Source organism: Rhinatrema bivittatum, chromosome 2 (genome assembly GCF_901001135.1).
Source record: "Rhinatrema bivittatum chromosome 2, aRhiBiv1.1, whole genome shotgun sequence".
NCBI lineage: Eukaryota > Metazoa > Chordata > Amphibia > Gymnophiona > Rhinatrematidae > Rhinatrema > Rhinatrema bivittatum.
In genome coordinates, this window is record NC_042616.1 from 24,741,032 (window position 1) to 24,761,034 (window position 20,003).

At 50.2% G+C, this 20,003-nt stretch overlaps 1 protein-coding gene across 2 annotated transcripts in view; it reads left to right on the top strand.

Annotated features, from left to right (window-relative positions):
- Nucleotides 1-394: 394 nt before the first annotated feature.
- The window catches only part of LOC115083692 (oocyte zinc finger protein XlCOF6-like), a 31,011-nt gene continuing 11,402 nt past the window's right edge, over nt 395-20,003 (top strand). Inside the window, exons 1-3 of one of the 2 annotated variants that reach the window (XM_029587652.1) lie at nt 395-531; nt 9,925-10,401; nt 17,294-17,417. In XM_029587652.1, coding sequence (XP_029443512.1) covers nt 9,940-10,401; nt 17,294-17,417 — 586 coding nt within the window. In that variant the 5' untranslated portion in view covers nt 395-531; nt 9,925-9,939. The remainder of the gene's footprint in view (nt 532-9,924; nt 10,402-17,293; nt 17,418-20,003) is intronic. The other variant, XM_029587653.1, reaches the window with a different exon arrangement.

Genomic DNA, 20,003 nt, shown 5'->3' on the forward strand with positions numbered 1-20,003 from the left:
GCCTTAAAATGTGAGTTCGGTGTTTTTAATTACCGGTTAGCATATTCTTATCTTGATGTAAGGGGTTAGGTTAAATTTTTTTAAGCATTGGAAATCAATGCACAGTTTTTTAACGCTCAGATTATTGCCGCAGCCCCTTTACTTTTAGTTCCTTTTATCTTTCCCGCAGCACTCCCACTAAAAGTCGCAGAGTGATGACGCACGGGAAGAAGCACTCCCACTAACAGTCGCAGAGTGATGACGCACGGGAAGAAGCACTCCCACTAACAGTCGTAGAGTGATGACGCACAGGGAGCAGCAGCCCCGCCGGCAGTCGCAGAATGATGATTCACGAGCAGGAGTAGCCAATCAGAGGTGGCAGGAAGAGCAGCTCGATAGAAAGGGGCGGTGGGTGCAGCCTGCAGACGAGAAAGTTGCACGAGGTCAGGCGGAGGGAAAGATCTTGCACGCCCTCTCCCCCGTGCTCCTAAGCAATTAATTTACTTTTCTTAACCGGAAATAAGCGATTGCAGTGAAGCTCAGCCCCGGAGGGTAAGCGGTGCCTTTCCAGCCTGTTCTCTTCCCGGTGTCCCTGTGACATTTTCTAGCAGAAGCAGCAGCGCTGAGGGGGAGGAGCTCCAGGCAGGGGGCTCTGCACAGGGAGCAGGGGAGGGAAAGCAAAGCGGGCTCAGGTCTCTGATTCGGAATCTCAGCAGCCTCCCCTCCCTGCATTCAGCTCCCCCTCATGAGCTGCTCTGATTGCTGCCCTTAGTATTCCCAATAATTTGGCTTTCAAAACTTGAACATTAAAAAGTTAGGACTTTAGGGGGTCAAAAATCCCCACCAGGCCATGTGGCTTGAATAGGAGCTGAGTGGGGGGGGGGGGCTAAGCACAACCCCGTAAAGAGAGTAGAGGGGAGTTAGTGCACCAGAGGCTCCTGTCAAAGCTGACAATTTTACTTGCATACAGAAACCTGAGTTCCCTGTACGTACCTGGATCAGTCCAGACAGTGGGTCATGTCCCCAATCCAGCAGATGGAGTCAGCCAAAGCTTTGAGGGGGCGTCACCAGGAGTGCTACTACCCCCTCTGCAGGAGTCCAGTATCTTCTGACTCCAGCAGATGCGAGTAGTGAATCCGGGTTGCTCCCGATTACCTCAGGCAGTTCTTGTATTTCTTCTCTGATTTGTCTTTCTCTCTGCCTACTTCTTCTCTTTGGATCAAGTTTGTTTTAATTAAAAAAAAAAAAAAAAAAAAGTTAGAGGGCTAATTGGGAGGCGTGGCTTCCCTCGGTGTCTGTCTTGCTCTCTCTTCTTCTTCTCTCCTGCGAGCGGGGTAAGTGAGTGTTGTTTTGTTTGCTTTTTTCCCTTGCTTGCAGCTGATTTTCGACGGAGGGGCTCGCGGAGGCCTCTAGGACCGGCCCCTCCGCGTTTCTCTCCCTTGCCCGCGGCCATTTTCGCGGCTCCTCGTGGGCTGCAGAGGCAGGCAGGGAGAGCGTCGTCGGCGGGTCGTGCGGCCAGGAGGCCCCCCCGCGGTGCCGTTGTTTTTCATTTCGGGTTGTGCAGGCCGTCCGGGCCCCCTCCCGCAGCGGCGCTCCCGTTCTCGGCCCCCCCCGAGGCTCTGCCGGGTGGTTTATTCTGCCGGCGTTGCTTTTCCTGCTCAGCCCCGATGCCGCGGCCAGAGCGCTGCTCTGCTTGCGGCGAGCTGGGCTCGCGGATCTCGAGGGAGGGCATCTGTGCGAGGTGTCTCCCCGGGGGGGAGGGCACCTCGCGCCCCCTCATCGATTTCCCCCGTTTAGCAGGTCTGCCCGGGCGGCGGGGGCCGGCCCCTCCCCCATTCCTGGCGGGAACGGCGGCCATTTTACACTCAGCACCACCTGAAGGGGAACAGACGGCGTTTGGGACCGGGGATGCGGGGGAGTCCCCGCCACATTTACTCCCGGAATCAGACCCGGAGACGGTCCCACCGGGGGCCCCCCCCCCGGAGCCCCCCTCCGGTAGACAGGGGTTTTCCCCAGAGTTTATACTGTTGCTGCACACCGCATATCTACAGAGCCTTGAGCCTCCCTCGGGACCTCCTCCACTCAAGATTCCGCGGCCCTCCCTACCTGCGGGGGCCCCTCTGTCTCCCCCGGCCCCCCCCGCTCCGGCGGGTGTGGGGGCCCCCCTCCCTCCCGCTCGCGCCAGGCTCCCGGGGAGCGCGGGGACTGCGGGCACAGGACCCGTTTCCCCTGGATCGGATCCGACAGACTCGGGTCCAGGGGACACCACTCCAGAAGGCGATGATCCGCACACACTACGGCTGTTCCAGAAGGAAGAGTTGGAGGACCTCCTACCACAGGTTATTAAGGAGTTGGACCTCGATCCACCACCGGAGCCTCCCGCGCCCGTAGCGCCCGCGGTGGTCACTTCCTCGAGGAAGGGGGATCCGGTCTTGGCAGCCCGGAGGCCGAGGGCTCGGGCTTTTCCCATTCATGATTCTTTCCTCCAGCTTCTCACCGGGGAGTGGGATGCCCCGGAAGCTTCCTTCAAGGGCAGCCGGACCATGGAGAGGCTCTACCCTCTGCCGGACGATTTTCTCGATCTCATCAAAGTTCCCAAAGTGGACTCCGCGGTGACAGCTGTCACGAAGAGGACAACCATCCCAGTGACAGGGGGCGCGGCCTTACGAGACGCACAAGATCGCAAGTTGGAAGTCTTCCTCAAGCGGGTCTTCGAGGTCTCCGCAGTAGGATTGCGGGCGGTGATGTGTAGCTCGCTGGTTCAGCGGGCCAGCCTGCTCTGGGTTCAACAACTGCTCACCTCTCAGGTCCTACCGGCTGGGGAGGCCGCCCAGGCGGATAGACTGGAAGCGGCGGTTGCATATGGGGCTGATGCCTCCTATGACCTGTGTCGGGTCCTCGCCCGCTCTATGGCCTCGGTGGTAGCGGCACGGCGCCTTCTATGGCTCCGCAACTGGGCGGCGGACACATCCTCCAAGTCGAGCCTGGGCTCCCTGCCCTTTAGAGGCAAGTTCCTGTTCGGGGAGGATTTGGATCAGATCATCAAGTCGCTGGGGGAAAATGCGGTCCATCGCCTGCCGGAGGACAGGTATCGTTCCACCAGGACTTTTCCGTCCTCGCGGACCAGAGCCAGGGCACAACGGCGCTTCCGGAACTACAGACCGCCGTCAACCAGGCCCTCTGCCTCCAGGTCTCAGCCCTGGTCTCGCTCCTTTCGCGGGCGCCGCCCCGCGCGTCCCGCCACCGCAGCTGGTCAACCCCCGCCCAAGTCCTCGCAATGATGTTCAGCTCGCCCACTCCGCCGTCCCCAGGATCGGAGGGCGACTGGCGTTCTTCTACGAGGAGTGGGCGCGAATCACCTCGGATCAGTGGGTCTTGGATACCATCGGGCAAGGCTACGCGTTGGAGTTTGTCCGCGCTCCAAAGGGACGCTTCATCTTCTCCCCTTGCGGCTCGGACACCAAGCGACAGGCGGTGCAGTTGACCCTGGACAGACTTTGGGAGATAGGCGCCATTGCGCCCGTGCCCTTCGGAGAGGTGGGCTCGGGCCATTATTCCATCTACTTCGTGGTGCCGAAGAAGGACGGTTCCTACCGGCCCATTCTAGACTTGAAAGAAGTCAACAAATCACTTCGGGTGGTTCGGTTCCGCATGGAAACGCTGCGGTCCGTGATCGCGGCGGTGCATCGGGGGGAATTCCTGGCCTCCTTGGACCTGACGGAGGCCTACCTCCACATCCCCATTCGCCGGGAGCATCATTGTCTGCTACGGTTCAAGATCCTGGGTCAACATTTCCAGTTTGTGGCTCTCCCGTTCGGACTGGCAACGGCTCCGCGCACTTTCACCAAGATCATGGTGGTGGTAGCGGCTGCCTTGCGGAAGGAGGGGATCCTAGTTCACCCTTACTTGGACGATTGGCTCATCCGAGCGAAGTCTTTTCGGCATGGACAGGAGGCGGTGGCCAGAGTCATAGAGTTTCTGCAGTCCCTCGGATGGGTGGTGAATTTTTCCAAGAGCTCCCTGGTGCCCTCGCAGCGCTTGGATTTCCTGGGGGCGACCTTCGACACCCGTCTGGGCGCGGTCTTTCTACGCCAGGACAAGGCGCAAGCTCTGCGGGAACACATACAACGGTTTTCTGCGTTATCGGTTCCCACCTCCTGGGACTACCTGCAGCTCCTAGGGGTGATGGGTTCCACCATCGATATGGTCCCTTGGGCATTTGCGCACCTCAGGCCTCTACAGAGGGCGCTGCTATCCCGCTGGAAGCCGCTTTCGCAGGACTACCAGGTGCTCCTTCCACTACCGTTGTTTGCCAGGAACAGTCTGACCTGGTGGACGAATCCGGAGAATTTGGCCCGCGGCGTGTCTCTCGATCTTCCAAATTGGGTCGTGGTAACCACCGACGCCAGTCTTGTAGGCTGGGGAGCGGTCTGCGACCGCAGCGCCACGCAAGGGACGTGGTCCGCGGAGGAATCAAAGTGGTCCATCAATCTACTGGAGACCAGAGCGGTCAGACTGGCGCTCCAACACTTCCTACCTCTCCTCCAGAACCGGGAGGTAAGGATCTTATCGGACAATGCGACGACGGTGGCCTATATCAACCGGCAGGGCGGCACCCGCAGTCCGCAGGTCGCACTCGAAACAGAGATGCTGATGCAGTGGGCGGAACGGCATCTGGCCCGCCTGGCGGCCTCGCACATCGCGGGCGTGGACAACATACAGGCCGATTACCTCAGCCGTCAGTTTCTGGACCCCGGGGAATGGTCCCTCTCCGATGAGGCGATGCAGCTGCTCGTTCGGCGGTGGGGATCCCCCCACCTCGACCTCATGGCGTCCGCACGAAACGCCAAGGCTCCCCGGTTCTTCAGCCGCCGGAGAGAGCGGGGAGCGGAGGGCGTGGACGCTCTCGTACTCCCGTGGCCGACCAACCTGCTCCTTTACGCGTTCCCGCCGTGGCCACTGGTGGGAAGACTAATCCGCCGCGTAGAGGTCCACCAGGGACCGGTGATCTTCGTCGCCCCGGAGTGGCCAAGACGACCTTGGTTTGCGGACCTGATTCAACTGGTGATCGACGGACCCATCCGTCTAGGACATCTCCCCCGCCTCCTTCACCAAGGCCCGGTATCTTTCGACCAGGCAGAACTCTTCTGTCTTGCGGCCTGGCTTTTGAGAGGCGCCGCCTCCGGCGCCGGGGCTACCAGGAGGCGGTAGTCTCAACACTGCTGCGTTCTCGGAAGACTTCGACGTCGGTAGCCTATGTGCGAGTCTGGAAGGTGTTCGAGCTGTGGTGTGCCGGACTGGACACGAGTCCCGCTGAGGCTTCGGTTCCTCAGATTCTTCAGTTCCTGCAGGCAGGGGTGGACAAGGGTCTTGCATACAACTCTCTCCGGGTTCAGGTGGCCGCCCTTGGCTCGCTCTTGCGGGACGGGGGTTCCCGGCTACAGCACCCGGATGTTCTCCGTTTTCTCAAAGGGGTCAAACACATGCGGCCTCCGGTGCGGAATCCTTGTCCCTCCTGGAGTCTCAACCTAGTGCTACGGGCCATGTCGGGACCTCCGTTTGAACCACTGCGGAATGCGACGCTCAAGGATCTCACTCTAAAGACGGTGTTTCTGGTGGCTATCTGCTCCGCTCGGCGCATCTCGGAGCTGCAGGCCCTGTCGTGCAGGGAACCCTACCTCCGGTTCTCGGACTCCGGGGTTTCGATTCGCACTGTTCCCTCTTTTCTCCCGAAGGTGGTGTCCGCCTTCCATGTGAATCAGACGGTGGAGCTTCCTTCCTTCTCCTCTTCGGAACCGAGGTCTCTCCGGCTTCTGGACGTCAAGCGCACCCTGCACCTCTATCTGGAGGCTACGAATGACTTCCGGACTTCTGACCATCTCTTCGTCCTCTGGTCCGGTCCTCGGAAGGGAGCTCAGGCCTCGAAGACGACCATTGCCAGATGGTTGAAGGCGGGCATTGCCGCTTCCTACATTGGGGTGGGACGGACTCCCCCGCCAGGTATTGTCGCGCATTCTACACGCTCTCAGGCGGCCTCTTGGGCGGAGACCCGCTCGGTCTCCTCTCAAGAAATCTGTAGGGCAGCTACCTGGAAATCGTTACACACGTTCTCCAGACACTATCGTCTTCACCTCGCTTCCTCGGTCTTTGGACACTTTGGTGAGCAGGTTCTACGAGCGGGTCTCGCAGGTCCCCACCCGGTTTAGGGACGCTTGGGTACATCCCACTGTCTGGACTGATCCAGGTACGTACAGGGAAAAGAAAATTATTCCTTACCTGCTAATTTTCGTTCCTGTAGTACCATGGATCAGTCCAGACGCCCACCGCATTTTGGGTCCTATTCCTGCTCGACTCCATTTTTCTCATACGGGACGGTAGTCTTGCTGTCTCTCACGATTACTCAGGTCTCTGTTCTTTTCACAGTTCTGTGTTGGGGTTGACACGCTGACCTTTCGTCCCCCCACCCGTTGGTGGGAAGGGTACGGTTTTGTTGTCTACGTTCTTCGGCTGATTTTTTGCCGTTTATTAAACTTGATCCAATGTTGGGGTTCTTGTTTTACTCGGGCTTGGATATTCTCGATACTGAACTCCTGCAGAGGGGGTAGTAGCACTCCTGGTGACGCCCCCTCAAAGCTTTGGCTGACTCCATCTGCTGGATTGGGGACATGACCCACTGTCTGGACTGATCCATGGTACTACAGGAACGAAAATTAGCAGGTAAGGAATAATTTTCTTATTTGTCCTCTATGCAACCTTCTGCTACATCTCTTGACTCTTCTTCTGTAGCTTATTTTTTATTTATATTCTGCTTTTTGGCACTTCAAAGCGGATTACATTTTGGTATTGTAGGTATTTCCCTATCTGTGGAGGACTTACATAAAGTGACTTGCCTAAGGCCACAAGGAGTGGCAGCAATATTTAAACGCTGGTTTCCATGGTTCTTGGCTCTATGCTCTAACCACTAGGCTACTCCTACTACACAGAGTAGGGATTAGAAAAAGCACATTCAGGCTGACAGCACTGCTAGATCCCCACACTGGTTATGGACTTTTCCTTCAGGAACTTGTATAATCCTGTTTTGGACCCCTCTATGGTAGTTGCCTTAACCATGTTCTCTGACAACAGTTTCCATGGTTTCTGTGCTGAGTGAAAATACATATTTGAGGTAAACAGCGTGCAAGGGAGTCAATTGGACCTTTAGATGATCACGGCCTAAAATGAGACTTAAGAATATAAGAACATGCCATACTGAGTCAGCCCTGTATCCTGTTTCCAACAGTGGCCAATCCAGGCCATAAGAACCTGGCAAGTACCCAAAAACTAAGTCTATTCCATGTTACCATTGCTAGCAACTTAATTAATAGTAGTTTCCCCAAGTGCTAAATAATGGGCTGCAAACTGTGTCAGATATGTACTGTACTCAAAAATGTCATTCATCAGCTTGTCTTACTCCTAAAAGCATACTATGCAACCCTAATGTATTTACTAATAATTTAAAGAACAAATAGAAATTTTAATTAGCCACTCATCAATAATTATACTTAAAAAAAAAATCATAACCAAAGCAAAAAGGACATCGGCAGATTGCTGCCCAGATACCTGGAAATGACAGAAGCAGTACGAAAGACGGACCATCTGTTCGTCCTTCACAGTGGGAAGAAGCAAGGGGAAGCGGCCTCTCGGCCCACCATCGCCTGCTGGATTAAAGAAGTTTTTTTTTTAATTCTTTATTTATTCATTTTAATGCATAAACAAAACAATTTTGCTTATAAAGAAATATTGCGGTTCCAATAATAAACACAAGCATACTTATTTTGCCACCTTCATTATTAAACAAAGTAAAACCCTCTTAGGGTAACTTTTGAAAATTATATAAGCCCTGGTGTACAAAATATTTTTATAATTCTTTTACATTATTCAATATATTAAGTCCCGCTCCTAGCAGAATACTATTTGTAGATCCGGAAAACTTTTAAGGAACAAAATAAGAAAATTATATCATAATTAACAAACTGCTCGTAACAACACATCCATTTTTAATCAATTAGGTTAAGATGTTAATTTTCCTGGCCTCGATAAACTCCCTTAACTGCTCAGGAATAAAAAAAACATAACGTTCATTTTCTTTCATGAGAAACTATTTACAAGGAAACTGAATTTTAACAGTATAGCTGGATTAAAGAATTTATCGGAGTGGCCTACGTAGAGTTCGGGAAGTCACCGCCTCTGCAGGTCAAGGCTCATTCTACCAGAGCGCAGGCGGCCTCTTGGGCAGAATCTAGGATGCTGTCGCCCGTGGAGATATGTAAGGCGGCGACATGGTCCTCCCTCCATACCTTTTCCAGATTTTACCGTCTGGATGTCCAGGCCAGGGAGGACACAGCATTTGCGAGGGCGGTACTACGCGGTCCTCAGGCAGCCTCCCGCCCAGTTCGGGAGTAGCTTTTGTACATCCCACTTGTTCTGAGTCCATCTGCTACACGCTAGGAAATGTTGAGATTACTTACCTGATAATCTCATTTTCCTTAGTGTAGACAGATGGACTCACCATCCCGCCTGGCTGCCAGTATACATGGGTTTCACCAGTTCAAGGTAAGGCATGTCATTTCTTACACGAGAGCGTCCACTCTACCAGGTGTCGACGTCTTCCGGTTGGGAACGCTGGCGGTCTCCAGCTACTATCAATCGGTCAGGGGAATCCTGTTTCACTAATTCATTGATCGGTCAGTACACATATATCCATAACAGCTTTTGCAAGGAAGATTACTGAGTTGCTTCACTTCCTGTGGGGGTATATGTACCTGTGCTGACATCAGATCCATCTCCAACTGCTAGCACGAGCACACTATACCCACTTGTTCTGAGTCCATCTGCATACACTAAGGAAAAGGAGATTATCAGGTAAGTAATCTCAACATTAATGTGGACAAGTGCAAAGTGATGCGCTTAGGCCTGATTACAGCTCCATAATTTAAGGTTCCACATTAGGAGTCACCAGTGAGGAAAGGAATCTAGGAGTTATTGTTGATAATACATTGAAATCTTCTGCTCAGTGTGCAGCAGCAGCCAAGAAAGCAAATAGAATGCTCGTGATTATTAGGAAAGGAATGGAGAATAAAACAGAGAATATCATAATGCCTCTCTATCGCTCCATGGTGTGACCTCATCTTGAGTAATTTGTGCACGTCCCAAAAAAGTGATAGCAGAATTAGAAAAGGTACAGAGTAGGGTGATGAAAATAATAAAGGGGATGGAACAATTCTCTTATGAAGAAAGGCTAAAGAGGTTAGGACTCTTCAGCTTGGAGAAGAGACGGCTGAGGAGAGATATGATGGAGGTCTATAAAATAATGAGTGGAATGGAACGAGTAAACCTTAATCAGTTGTTTACTCTTTTGACCAGGGGACACACAATGAAGTTACTGGGTAATAAATTTTAAGCTACTAAGAGAAAATATTTTTTTACTCAACGCATAATTAAGCTCTGGAATTAATTGCCAGAGGATGTGGTGAAAGCTATTAGTGTAGCTGCATTTAAAAAAGGTTTGGACAAGTTCCTGGAGGAAAAGGCCATTAACCACTATTAAGGGAGAGTTGCAGAAATCCCCTGCTTATTCTTGGGATAAGCAGCATGGACTCTGTCTAATCCTTGGGATGCTGCCAGGTACTTGTGACCTGGCTTGGCTGCTGTTGGAAACAGGATACTGGGCTCGATGGACCTTTTCTCTGACCCAGTATGGCAGGTCTTATGTTCTTATGTTCCAGTGTTACCGTTTCATAGATTAGATTGTTGCTGTGTGAGTTTTGGGAGTTAGTGCTGTTTAAATGTGATGGGTTTGATACAAAGGTGCTGAGAGTGTTTTCTGCAGGGTTTTGTGTTACTTCCCAGAGTGCCCGGTACAGGAAGGAGTTAACTCTCCAGATTCTCTCTTTCTCTCGTCCTCAGCCCGACCTCGCTCTGATGCTGACTACATCGAATAGAAAGGGAAAATCTCGCCCGTATCTTATGGATGTTCCTGTTGGACCGATGGATGGCTTTGTTGGCTCTGAGACTTCAGTGATGGGATCCAGACCTGCGAGGGTACAGCGGTCCCAGTCTGTAGCTCAGACGCCTCGCCTGGAGCAGGACAGGAAGGATATGAAGACGGCACTGGGAGTTCTGCCTTCTCCAGAGCCAGATCCCTCCTCAGTGCAGCTTCTGGCAGAGCCCCCGGGGTCAGAGGAGGGGGCAGGGCTGGCTCTGGATCCCCTGCAGCCCAGGACTTTGGGCTCTCTGTGGATGGTTCTGGTGCGGCTGGAAGCGACAATGAGCAGCAAGTTGGAAAGGATTCAAGGGGAAATCTCCTCGCTGGAGCTGCGCTCAGGGACCCAGGAGAAGGAAATCTCCGCTCATGCTAAGCGGCTGCAGGCGCTGGAGAACAAGGTGGGATGTTTACTCTCAAACTCTTCAACATCCGTTCAAATCGTGTTTCACTCTGTAGGAACATTAAGAAGTTAGAAAATGTTGCCAAAGGAAAAATATTTTAGAATTATCAAATTTCCCAAGAGATTAATAATTATTTGGGGGAGGCTTTGTAAATATCCAAGGAATCTCTTCCTCCAATTAACCAAATTTCTTTTCTAATGAAAATTAAATTTATAAAGGTTTTCTGTCTTTTGTTGCTGATCCACAAATTGAGGAATAAGAAGTTGAACCAAAAAAACTGATTTTCTAAACCTTGGTCATTTTTAGTCTTGAGTTCCCAGCCAGGTCACCTCTACCCCCTCCCTTCCCCCGCCACCCTCTATTCCTTTACTGAAGTCACAGTGACGGGGGCTGCCCATCTTCTCTCCTCCTCCAAACTCACTGCTTCAGGGGCGGCCAATTCCAGTCCCCGAGAGCCACAAACGGGCCTGGTTTTCAGGATATCCACCAGGAATAGGCATGGGATAGATTTGTATGCACTGCATCCATTGTATGCAGATCTATCTCATGCATATTCATGGTGGATATCCTGAAAACCTGGCCTGTTTGTGGCTCTTGGGGACCAGAGTTAGCTACCCCTGCAGTACTTGCTCCTCTAACCCCATTGCCGCCAGCTCCTGAGCTGTATCTGTCCCATCCTCCATCTCTCACTTTCCACTGTTACTGTTCCTGCTGCTTTGAAACGCGCTGTGATCTCCCCACTCCTCAGAAACCCTCACTGCTCCTTACCTGTCCTGCCAAATATCGTCCCGGCTTCCTCCTCCCACCTCCCTTTCACTTCCAAACTACTTGAACTTGCTGTTCATTGCCTCTACCTTGATTCTTTCATCTCAAGCCATTCCCAGTCCACTCCAGTCTGGTTTTTGTCCTTTACATTCCCCAGAAACAGCTCCTGCCAGTGTCTCCAAGGACCTGTTCATGGCTAAACCCAAAGGCCTTCCCTCAGTCCTTATCCTCCTTGATCTGTCTCCTGCTCTGACTCTGTTGATCACAATCTCCTCCTTGATGCTCTGTCCTCCCTGGGATTTCAGGTCTCCCTCCTGTCTTGGTTCTCTTCTTACCTCTCTCATTGCACGTTTAATGTCTTCTGGTGGATCCTCCTCGCCTGCCATCCCTCTATCACTTGGTTACCTCGGGGCTCTGTCCTAGGCCCGCTTCTCTTCTCTCTCTATACTAATTCCCTTGGTGCTCTGATCTCATAGAAATATGAGGCAGAAAAGGACCGATAGGACTCTCTAGTCTGCCCATCCACCCAAATAACTTAGCTTTACAATTCCCATCACTCCCTCAGAGATCCCGTGTGCTTATTCCATGATTTCTTGAATTAAGATCATGTTTTTCCCTCCATCACTTCCACTGGGAGGCTGTTCCATGCATCCACCACCCTCTCTGTAAAGAAATATTTCCTAGGTTTATTCCTGAGTCTGCCCCCTTTCACCCTCATCCCATGACCCCTTGTTCTGGAGTCTCCTTTCCTTTGAAAGAGGCTCACCTCCTGTGTATGGAAACCTTGCAGGTATTTAAATGCCTCTCTCATATCTCCCCTGTCTCACCTTTCCTCTAGGGTATTCATAGAAACATAGAAAGAAGGCAGAAGAAGACCAATCGGTCCATCCAGTCTGCCCAGCAAGCCTCACACTTCTTTTTTCTCATACTTATCTGTTTCTCTTGGCTCTTAGTAACCTTAGGTTCTATTTCCCTTTCACCCCCACCATTAATGTAGAGAGCAGTGATGGAGCTGCTTCCAAGTGAAATACTAAGTTTGATTAGTTGGGTGAGCGGCAGCATAGCTCTCTGCCGTTGAAGCAGAGAGCTATGCTGGATATGCATTGAAAGTGAAGTATGCCTTGAAAGTCACATTAACTATCACCAAATATTGAAAAGCCTAATAATTGGTAATTGAATAAGCCTAATAATTGGTAATACCTATAGCCCATGAACCCATCCCTGGTTTTTTTTTTTCTTTTTTTAATTTGGAGATAGCAGCCCTCCATCCTTCTGCTCCGTGAAGGTGGAACACCAACCACTGGCCACTGGCATCCCGCTCCGTGAATGCCTCTGTGGCTACTGCCGCTCCGTGCAGTGTTTTGCTGCCTCCTCTTTATACGCGTCCCCTAGACCTGATGGATCCACAGTGTTTATCCCACGCCCCTTTGAAGTCCTTCACAGTTTTGGACTTCACCACTTCCTCCGGAAGGGTATTCCAGGCATCCACCACTCTCTCCATTCATGTTTAGATCTTTAAGTCTATCCCTATATACTTGAGAATGACGACCACTGACCATTGTAGCCGCCTCCCTCTGGATCAACTCCATCCTGTTTATATCCTTTGAAGATGCGATCTCCAGAATTGTACACAGGAATCCAAGTGAGGTCTCACCAGGGATCTATACAGGGGCAATATCACCTCCCTTTCTCTGCTGACAGTTCCTGTCCCTGTGCATCTTTCTGGCTTTTGCTATTGCCTTATCCACCTATTTGGCCACTTTAATGTCATCAGGTACAATCACCCCCAGATCCTGCTCTTCTTTTGTGCTTAGAAGAATTTCACCCCCTGATACTTTACCTCTCCCTTGGGTTTTTGCATCCTAAATACATAACTCTGCATTTTCTTAATAATTAAATCTTAGCTGCCAGACCCTAGAGCATTCCTCACGTCACTAACTCCCTCCTCGTGTCTTCCATGGCTGCCTCCTGATCCAGGACTGAATTTCCCATACTGTGAGCGTTAGGGCACCGAGCTCTCCAGATGTTGCTCTTTTTCCCATTTTTATACAAGTATTTCATGTTTTACTTACCGTCAGGTTTTATTCACCCATCCCCGACCATTCTTTCCTGGTTTTCCATTCCATCTTTATGCTGATGATTCCCAGATTTACCCCTCTACACCAGGAATCCAGTCCCAATTCTCAGCTTCTTGTCTGACATTGCTGCCTGGATGTCCCTCCACCACCTTAAACTCAACATGGCCCAGACAGAGCTCCTCATCTTTCCCACCAAACCCACGTCCCCTCTTCCTGTATTACTCTGGACAGCACTGCCATCCTCCCAGTCCCATTAACCCATAACCATGGGATCTCTAGCACTAAGCTTTCAAAAGGGAAACTTTGATAAAATGAGAAAAATAGTTTAAAAATGTGCAGCTACAAAGGTTAAGAGTGTGCAACCAGCATAGACATTGTTCAAAAATACCATTTTAGACATGCAGTCCAGATGTATTCCACACATTAGGAAAGATGGAAAGAAGGCCAAATGATTGTGGACAAGATTAAAAAGTGAGGTGAAAGAGGCTATTTTAACCAAAAATCTTCATTCAAAAATTGGAAGAAGGATCCGTCAGAAGACAACAAGAAAAAGCATAAGCATTGGCAAGTTAAATGTAAGACATTGATAAGACAGGCTCAGAGAGAATTTGAAAAGTAGTTGGCCATAGAAGCAAGAACTCATAATAAAAGCATTTTAAAATATATCCGAAGCAGGCAGCCTGTGAGGGTGTCAATTGGACTGTTAGATGGTCGAGGGGTAAAAGGGGTACTTAGGGAAGATAAGGCCATCGCAGAAAGACTAAATTAATTCTTTGCTTCGGTGTTTATTGAAGAGGTTGTTGGGGAGATACCTGTTCCAGAACCAAATTATGGTGACCCTGGAAGATGTAGTAAGCCAGATTGACAAACTGAAGAATAGTAAATCGCCTGGACAGGATGGTATATATATTTTATAAATGATCTGGAAAGGGGTATGATGAGGGAGGTGATAAAATTTGCGGAGGTCACAAAATTATGCAGATTAGTTAAATGTCAAGCAGATTGTGATAAATTGCAGAAGGACCTTGTGAGACTGGAAGATTGGACTTCCAAATGGCTTTCAAAAAGCAAACAGGATGTTAGGAGTTATTAGGAAGGGAATGGCGAATAAAACAGAAATTGTCATACTGCCTCTGTATCGCTCCATTGTGAGATTGCATCTTGAATACTGTGTGCAATTCTTGGCACCATGTCTCAAAAACGATGTAGTTGCACTGGAGAAAGTGCAGAGAAAGGCGACCAAAATGATAAAGAGCATGGAACAGCTCCCTTTTGAGGAAAGGTTCAGCTTGGAGAAGAGATGCCTGAAGTGGGATATGATAGAGGTCTACAAAATCAAGAAAGGCCGTGAACAGGATAATGTAAATCGGTTATTTAATCTCTCAGATAATAGAAGGACTAGGGGGAACTACATGAAGTTAGCAAGTAGTTCATACAAATTAGTGAATATTGTTTTTTACTCAATGCATAATTAAGCTCTGGAATTCATTGCTAGAGGATGTGGTTATGGTAGTTATTGAAACTGGGTTTAATAGGTCTGAAATTTCATTTTTTAGTTCTTTCAGAACTCTGGGGTGTACACCATCCGGTCCAGGTGATTTACTTCTCTTCACTTTGTCAAACTGGCCTACCACATCCTCCAGGCTCACCATAATTTGGTTCAGTTCATGTGAATCCTCACCCTTGAAAACAGTCTCTGGAATGGGTATCTCCCCATCATCCTCTTTAGTAAACACTGAGGCAAAGAATTAATTTAGTCTTTCCACAATGTCTTATCTTCCCTAAGTGCCCCGTTAACCCATCGCTCATCTAACGGTCCAACCAACTGTCTCGCAAGCTTTCTGCTTCGGATATATTTTAAAAGTTTTTATTATGAGTTTTTGCCTCTACAGCCAACTACGTTTTCAAATTCCCTCTGAGCCTGGCTTATCAATGTCTTACATTTAACTTGCCAATGCTTATGCTTTATCTTTTTTTTTCTTCTGATGGATCCTTCTTCCAATTTTTAAATGAAGATCTTTTGGCTAAAAATCCACCTTTCTGATGCTGCTGTTAAATCTTAGACCTGATTATTCCCCTTTACAGCCTCATTCATTTTTAACTATTTTCTTAATCAAAGAAATTACCCAAGTCCCTTTTGCCCTGTCTGTTTATTTTGATTAGATTGTAAGCTCTCCTGAGCAGGGACTGTCTCTTCTGTTTTTGTACAGCATTGCATATGTTGAGGAGCACTATAGAAGTGCTAAGTAGCAGTAGTGCTACAGTCTGAGTCCCCGTGTACTCCTGATACATCCTGGACAGCAGAGAAAACAATTAGGGGATAGGGCACCTTTCACTTGCACTTTTAGGGCCTGATCTCAAGAAGAATTTCCTTGCATAAAACCCGGGATTGTGCCTGTAAATGGGCTTTTGAGCATTGCCCTCGGGTTGTGCGTGTAACAGTGAGAGAGAGCCGTGTGCTGGGGCGGGGATACTATTTACATACAAGCAGTGTAAATGCGTCTGCAGCCCTGGGATTCACCTGCACCGGATAATATTCAAAGCAGACTTGTGCGTGCTCTGTACACCCAAGCTTCAGCCCTAAATGGGCCACTAAATCTCACCCACTTTGAGATTTAAAGAAACCCACACAGGTTTAGAGCAGGCCCCCAAAATGTCCCTCCCTCCCCCAGAGAGCCTCTCTCTCTGTCACCAAATTTGTGCAGGTTATGAAGTTACACAGGGAGTCACAGAGGGGGAAACTATAGAAAATCAGAACTTTACATTAAATATAATTCATCACTTAATCATCCTGCATGTGAACCATGGAAATAACTGGAAATGGGAGCCAGGTTCCTCCCCAGGACCCCAAACTCTTCCTGCCCTGCTATTTATTTGATTCATTGATTGTATTTTGTTAGTCTCCTAATTTGAAAAATCATCTCGATGCGATGCACACAGAGACATTGAAATATCTAATTGTATGACAGGATTAGCACTACTGCTACTATTGATCATGTTTAAAGCACTACCAGTCATACACAGCGCTGCACAGACACACATAGGAGACGGTCCCTGCTCCAGGGAGCTTACAATTTAGATAAGGCAAACATACACAACACACGTCTTCCAGAGTTTTCTTTATTATAGAGAAGTACTTGGGATTTAAAAGCAGCATCAATAAGGCAAAGTTTTAAACTGGATTCACATATGGCCAGAGAGGGAACAAGAGCCAAGAACTCAGGAAGTCTCTTCCAGGCACTCGTCAGAGCGAGGCAGAAAGCAGGGAATCGGAAGGAGGTGGTGGAGGAGAAAGGCACAGATTAGAGGAACAGCGTTCACGAGGAAGGGAGAGAGAAGAGAAGAAAGGCAGTGAGGAGCTGCAGAGTGAGTGCATTTGTAGGGGAGGGAGAGAAGCTTGAACTGTAGGTGGAAGTGGACAGAGAGCCAATGTAGCGACCTGAGAAGAGGGGTTACATGATCACAGCGAGGTTAAAGAAAGAGAAGTCATGCAGCTGAATGTTGAAGAGATTGCAGGGGAGAAAAACGATTCAGCGGGAGGTCAGCAAAGAGCAAGTTACAGAAGTCTAAGCAGGAGGAGATAAGAGAGGGGAGGAGGGTTTTGGCTCAGAGAGGAAGGGATAGATTTTAGCAGTGTTACAGAGGAGGAACTGACTCACTTTAGCAGTGTTTTGGATGTGCAGGAGGAGGGAGAGGCATCAAAGATGACCCAAGGTTAGGGGCTGAGCAAACCAGGAGGCTGAGAGCACAGTGAGCCCTCCTGATGTGACAGAATCAGATGTTCCTGATGTTCTGGATAATGCTCTGTTAGATCTGGGGTTTTATTATTCACTGATTTATCCAGGCAGAGACGATTGGTATTCTGGGTCTCTGGGATTAGACTTGTAAACCTCGAGGTCCAGAAACGAAACTGAGTCCAGGGGAACAAGTCTGGCAGTTCCTGGCGATGAGGGGTCCTGGTGTCCCCTCTTCCATGATAAAATGTTATGAGATTAAACCCAGCTGAGCCCCTCCACGTGTCTGAATGTTTCTGGTTTATGTTTCAGGTGCCGGTGATGTTTGAGGACCTTGCTGTCTCTTTCTCCCAGGAGGAAGGAGGTTGTTTAGATGAAGGAGAGAAGGAGATTTCCAGGGATGTGAAGGAGAATTATGAGACCCTGAGCTCTGTAGGTAAGGATTGCATAATCTCCATTTTTAGTAAATGCAGGTAATGTTGTAGTAAAGTCACTTTTTTCCTGGGTCAGCTCCACACCAGAGCTGTGCAGACAGGGCAGGATTTAGCATTTTCCCATAGATAAGCAGCATGAATAAGCCATGCTGTCTGGGAGTCCTCCTGGCAGCTAGGTGGCGCTGCTCTCTTAGAACAGAGTCTTTCGGTGCAGTCTGCCTGCTTGGATCCTCCCCCGCTTTCCCCATCCTCCTCAGTTCGTGGTTTTTTCCGCGCGCCTGACTGCACGCGGAGCTCTTCTCCTCCTCAGCGAAACATTTCTCTGAAGTAAAAAAAAAAGAGAAAAGAAGTTAAACACAGGAAATCTGTGGGAAAGGTGTTGTTACCTATGCCTTGGACCCGACCACAACCAGGCAGCCTGTAGGGACTGCGGACGCATGCCCCCCCCCCCCCCGCGTGCAGCGGCAGAGGGCTGCCAAAATATCAGAACTGAGAGAAATGGTATCGGACTCGTATACCCCTTCGGAAGAGTTTGCTCTGTCTTCCCCTTAGCCTCGCAGGTGATGTCCCAGGCAGCAAGGGATACATCTGGCAGAAACACCGCTGGAAGCCCCCCCATCACCGCAAGACAGCCTCAGCTCAGTGCCTTCCCTTGGCCAACCTCTACCAATTCCTTCTCCGGGGGATCTTTCTTCCCCAGCCGTCCACGTCACCGGCATCCTCCACAGGGTACCCCTTTGATCCGGCGGAGGAACAACCTGAGCCGGTCTCTCCTCCGGAAGACTTGTCTTATTCGAAGTTTCTGGAGAAGGTGGGGCAATGCCGCAAGGTCGAGACAAGGAAAGTCCCTGACCCAAGAGCAGACGTCCTGGGCATCCTCAAAATTTTTGAGTCACCTGCGGAGCCCATGGCCTTGCCCTCCCATGAAGTCCTAGACGCGGTCATGACCAGGGCCTGGGAAAACCCCCTTTGCGGGACCATCAACCTCTCGAAAGATGGACCTCAAATTTCGTATGAGGCAATCCTCGTACTACTCTGCAGTACAGCTTCCTCAGGCCTCTGTAGTCGTGGAGTCCACCATGCAGAGGGCTAAAAATTTCGCCTTCACTCGAACACTCCTCCTGGGAAAGATTCGAAGTATTAGGTGACTTCGGAAAGAAGGCCTTTCAGTCTGGGATGCTCAGTGCGAAAATCCAGCAACACCAATTTTACATTACGTAATATTTATATGAGTGTCTGCAATCGTTGAAGCCCTTGCTTCAGGAGGCGTCCCCGGACCATCAACCCCCGGAGCAATTTCACAATTTGGAGGAGGGCTTGAGACATCTCTTGCGAACAGTATATGAGAGGTTCGGGACTTCGACTAAGTCCATGGCCAATGCCATCGCGGCCCCAACGACTCGCGTGGATGTTCATGAGAAGCTCGCCAACTTGCCTTGTCTCCCAGATAACCTTTTCGGGGATTAATTTAGAGAAACGATAGCCCAGCTCAAAGAGCAGAAGATAGCAGTAATGTCCCTGGCTTCTCCTGCAGATACGGCTTCCTCGAGGCGGTACTTTACATCATCCCACAAACCATATTACCAGCGACAACCGTACAAGCTGTACCCGGCCTTCCAGCCTCTGCAATAAACTCCAACTCGTCCTCAGTCTTCCCAGCAACAGGGAGTTTGGCAACGCCAGCGCACTCCCCAGCTACCTCGTCCGCCTCAGGATCCCAACCCTCTAAACACTTCCAAGGTTTTTAGGGCAAATGCACCCATCGCTACCACTCCTGGTGGGAGGCAGGCTCACCCACTTTCTTCAGGCATGGAAGGACATAACATCCGACCTCTGGGTTCTACGTATCATACAGGAGGGCTACTCCCTCAATTTTCACTCCACCCCCTCCACTCCACACCTGGTGCCCCAGAAACACCTGTCAGCGCATTGCAGTCAACTGCAGCTGGAGATCAACAGCTTACTTCAGCAACAGCGGCGCAGTTCCACCAGGGCTTCTACTCCCAATACTTCCTCATACCCATGAAGTCAGGAGGGTTACGACCCATCCTAGACCTTCGATTACATACCGATGCACCCTATTTTCTGGTGGTTCCTATGCTTTACAGCCACTGGCCGCCATTTTCAGCACAAGGTGCTCCCATTTGGCCTCTCCTCAGCCCCCAGAGGGCTGCTACCGCTAGGCATTACCATATGCCTAGCGGTAGCAGTGGGTCACTCCGGGAGATTCAAGTATTCCCCTGGATGATTGGCTGCTGGTGGCCCTCAACCCACTGACAGTCGCCACTCCTTTTGCCCGTTTTTACCGCTGGGCCTAATTTAAATAATGAATCGCGCGCACTCGTCCTCCCAGCCCTATTAGCATGCCTCACCTCACCAAAGGTATCCCTGACAGGGACCCAGACACCACGGACTACGAAGGGATGCAGGCTCTTTGGAGGATGGGGAAATCCCTCCAGGCTTGGAACCATACCGGACCATGTTACAGTTTTTCCACAGAGATGAATTGCCGTGGCTGGTCTCCCAGATCCTGAAGACTCTGGGAGTTCCAGGCACGGATCCTATGTCTGAGCCAAAGAAGAACCCAT